Below are 4,386 nucleotides of genomic sequence, written 5' to 3'. Positions count from 1 at the left end.
CAAGTGCCGTCTGTAGCTGTAGCTGTAGTGGTAGTAGATGAAGATGTTATGGCCAGCAAGTGCCGTCTGTAGCTGTAGCTGTAGTGGTAGTAGATGAAGATGTTATGGCCAGCAAGTGCCGTCTGTAGCTGTAGCTGTAGTGGTAGTAGATGAAGATGTTATGGCCAGCAAGTGCCGTCTGTAGCTGGAGCTGTAGTGGTAGTAGATGAAGATGTTATGGCCAGCAACTGCCGTTTGTAGCTGTAGCTGTAGTTGTAGTAGATGAAGATGTTATGGCCAGCAAGTGCCGTCTGTAGCTGGAGCTGTAGTTGTAGTAGATGAAAATGTTATGGCCAGCAACTGCCGTTTGTAGCTGTAGCTGTAGTTGTAGTAGATGAAGATGTTATGGCCAGCAAGTGCCGTCTGTAGCTGTAGCTGTAGTGGTAGTAGATGAAGATGTTATGGCCAGCAAGTGCCGTCTGTAGCTGTAGCTGTAGTGGTAGTAGATGAAGATGTTATGGCCAGCAAGTGCCGTCTGTAGCTGGAGCTGTAGTGGTAGTAGATGAAGATGTTGAGACTGGAGTTAAGGGCCTGTGAGACGAACATGACGCTGGATGCCGTGATGTAGATGTACTGGTACACGCCCCCCAGGGATAATTCGTCTTCTGCCAGTGAGGCCAGACTGAACACAACACGCGGGGTGTTGAACACCACAAACACCAGACACACCAGCACCAGCTGTTGGATGACATGGACGTCTTTACGGCTCAGGTTTGGTGAACGTTTCAGTAATCTCTTGTTTTCTTTCCACTTTATGTCTTCCGTGTTGTTTTGAGAAGAATTTTGGGATTGATCATGTGACACAGCTGTTGTATTAGCTGACCGGAAGTTGGCCGCAGCTTTAAGATACACGCTCATAACAAGTGCACAGGTGAAGACAATGACCTGGGCAGCAAAAGGTAAAATGGCGTCTCTTACAAGCCAGATTATATCCTTGACCTTCTCTCTTAGTGGAGAGACCCACATGACGATAAAGGGCAACATTGGGATGTAGCTCAACAACGCGAATAGAAAAAACACAAAAAAGACAGAAAGCGTTAGATTTCTTGTTAGACCGTTCCTGAAATGCATGGGCTTGACCACACCCAAACACCGGACTACCCCCATGTAGGTTGTGGCCAAGATGGTCATCGTGTACAAGATGGTGCCGACATGAGCACAGAAAGCCGCTACACCATCGGCGTCGACAGGAAACCAAAGACGGTACTGGGAGCTCTTCTCCAGCCAAGAAAACATGTAGCAGACGGCCACGAAGAACATCGCCAACAGGTAGGATAAATCAAAGACTGCCAACACTAGAAAGAAGACAGCCATGGACTCTCCCACACCCATCGCCACAAACGTCACAATGTTGACCACGTTACCAGCGCCCCCAAGAACAGAGACCATCCCAAGAATTAAGATCGAATAACCTTCAACATGGTAGTAGCCCAGGTAAACTGTGTGTTTCAATTGTCTGTTTTCATAAACGTGTGTGTTTTAAATGTCTGTTTTCATAAACGTGTGTGTTTTAAATGTCTGTTTTCATAAACGTGTGTGTTTTAAATGTCTCTTTCAAAAGACGTACTTTACAAGTAACAAGCAGCCTTAAAATTTTCTTGCTCCAAGTTAAAGTCAGGTCATCTAAAAATTAAATTGAACAGAAATCAATAAAACAATACTTAAATAATATTGTGCACTACGGCACCATGGCACCAGCACTATAGCACCAGCACTATAGCACCAGCACTATGGCACCAGCACTATGGCACAAGCACTATGAAACCAGCACTATAGCACCAGCACTATAGCACCAGCACTATGGCACCAGCACTATGGCACCAGCACTATGGCACCAGCACTATAGCACCAGCACTATGGCACCAGCACTATGGCACCAGCACTATGGCACAAGCACTATGAAACCAGCACTATAGCACCAGCACTATAGCACCAGCACTATGAAACCAGCACCATAGCACCAGCACTATGGCACCAGCACTATAGCACCAGCACTATAGCACCAGCACTATGGCACCAGCACTATAGCACCAGCACTATAGCACCAGCACTATGGCACCAGCACTATAGCACCAGCACTATAGCACCAGCACTATAGCACCAGCACTATAGCACCAGCACTATGGCACCAGCACTATGGCACCAGAACTATAGCACCAGAACTATGGCACCTGCAATTTGGCACTACGGCACTATAGTACCTGCACTATGGCACTAGCACTGTGAGCACCAATATTTAGTGCACCAAACATGGAGTACAAGTATGTTCTCTAGACATTGCCCAACATTCGCTTATACTTTGCGACGTCTGAAAACTCAACATAGACAACTAGCTTACTTTACAACCTATGCTTTAAATCTCCACAAGTTATGCTAATACTAATTTAATTTTAAAAGATGTACCAGTTAAATAATCTACTGCCAGGTTTTGTCCACTAATTGCTTATGCACTCCCGACTTCAAAAGACATTCAATAATTATGTAGAGCATATATAATTGGGTTCAATTACCTTTACAACACGGTAACCAAATGTATATTTTTTTAAATCGCTCTCTCTAAAAGTTCAAACTCTAACTAAACACTACATTAACAAATAATTATACGAAACAGCATCGTAGACAATCGATTGTGAACATTCTTGTTTGTTGTGTTATAATTAATAGCAGCAGTTATAATGTCAATAACGTGTAGTTAATTATGATTTTTTTTGTCCCTCTATTTCGAAATGCCATCTTTCAAAACAATGGGTTTTCTATACATGATTAGGTGAAATAATGGATTTTGTAACGGTTATTAAGTCGCTTATTTTTTTAACACCCAATTTATTTAGACATTGTCACTTTCACTAAATATCCCTAACATTGGTTTGCATTTTTACTTTCTCGTATATACGAAGTATAGAGAAAGTATTGTAATCTTGCACAAAAATCACTTGAAATTTTAACAATTTTCACCGTATTACACCTCAGTCCTTCATCACATCCGAAGTATAGAGGACTTATTTTAATCGGGCAAAAATTATCAATCTAGATTTATCAAAATTAAGAGGTTTTATGCGTAATCCAGTCTGAAAAACTGGACTTTGCAATTCTGTCCGTATGTCTGTGTGTCTGTGTGTCTGTGTGTGTGTGTCTGTGTGTAAACACGATTACTTGAGTTCCGTTACAGCTAGGTTGATGAAATTTCATATATAAGTATTTTATCAAAATCGTAGATCCGTATCAACTTTTGAGCGATTTCCGATAACCGGAAGTGGTACTATTTCTACTTTGAATTTTTCAAGAGCCTATAACTTGAGTACTATTTCAGATAGATAAATGAAATTTCACATGTGAGTAAAAGATCTAATTTTCTACCTTCTGTTAAATTTTGAGTAATTTCTGTTTACCGGAAGTAGTAATTTACGCTACTTCCGATTTCTCAAAAAACTAATGTAAATTTTTAAAGTACTAATAATATTGAGCACTATTATGCACTTTTTAATTTTACATTCACTTGGTGTGCAATTCTTTTGTCTACGAGATTTTATTCTATTTTTAAAACTTTAAGTATTTAAAATGGATTAAAAATCATGCCTATAGCCCGAGTTCCCATCCCCTGTTGTTTTATATAAGAATATTCGAGAAAGTTTAGGGGAGATCACTCCCGGTTTATTTAATATCAAAGCAAGTGTCTCTTTGTCTTAAATCTTTGACTTTGCTAGTTGCGTGACAATATTGTGACGCTTCTATTTTTGTATTCATTATATGCACGTTCTATTGTCTGTCCAAAGTGTATGTAACTGACTCACCTGACATTAATTGCTAAATATTTTTACAAATCTAGACCAATATAGACCAACATTAAACGTTGCATGGTTATTTTAAAAATCAAATCCAACTAATTTTTCTTGACAAAGTCGACAAGAGTTGAATATTTGATTTTCTTATATTTATTGGCAAAACGAACGACAAACGTGAATATCTGCTTTGTCTAGAAGGTTGAATATACTTTAATGTACCTGATGTGGTGTTTATTGTGTTGTGTTTAATGTCTGCATTAGGCTGCTGTGTTTAATGTCTACATAGGTCTGTGTGTTTAATGTCTACATAGGTCTGTGTGTTTAATGTCTACATAGGTCTGTGTGTTTAATGTCTACATAGGTCTGTGTGTTTAATGTCTACATAGGTCTGTGTGTTTAATGTCTACATAGGTCTGTGTGTTTAATGTCTACATAGGTCTGTGTGTTTAATGTCTACATAGGTCTGTGTGTTTAATGTCTACATAGGTCTGTGTGTTTAATGTCTACATAGGTCTGTGTGTTTAATGTCTACATAGGTCTGTGTGTTTAATGTCTACATAGGTCT

The 4,386-nt window shown here is 39.7% G+C and overlaps 1 protein-coding gene across 1 annotated transcript; it reads right to left on the bottom strand.

The window, feature by feature from the left end:
• Nucleotides 1–438: 438 nt before the first annotated feature.
• On the bottom strand, nucleotides 439–1,428 carry LOC131930552 (uncharacterized). Its single transcript, XM_059287096.1, has one exon. The coding sequence runs from the start codon at nucleotides 1,426–1,428 to the stop codon at nucleotides 439–441; it is 990 nt and encodes a 329-aa protein (XP_059143079.1).
• Between the last annotated feature and the right edge of the window lie 2,958 nt (nucleotides 1,429–4,386).

Source organism: Physella acuta, unplaced genomic scaffold, assembly GCF_028476545.2.
Source record: "Physella acuta isolate Inbredline_101_S28 unplaced genomic scaffold, ASM2847654v3 ptg000099l, whole genome shotgun sequence".
In the NCBI taxonomy this organism is placed as follows: Eukaryota; Metazoa; Mollusca; class Gastropoda; family Physidae; genus Physella; species Physella acuta.
This window is presented reverse-complemented; position numbering and strand designations above follow the sequence as displayed.

Bases quoted from the DNA above. Each gene is read 5' to 3' on its own strand.
- LOC131930552 (XM_059287096.1), bottom strand. From the start codon at position 1,428: ATGGTCTCTGTTCTTGGGGGCGCTGGTAACGTGGTCAACATTGTGACG.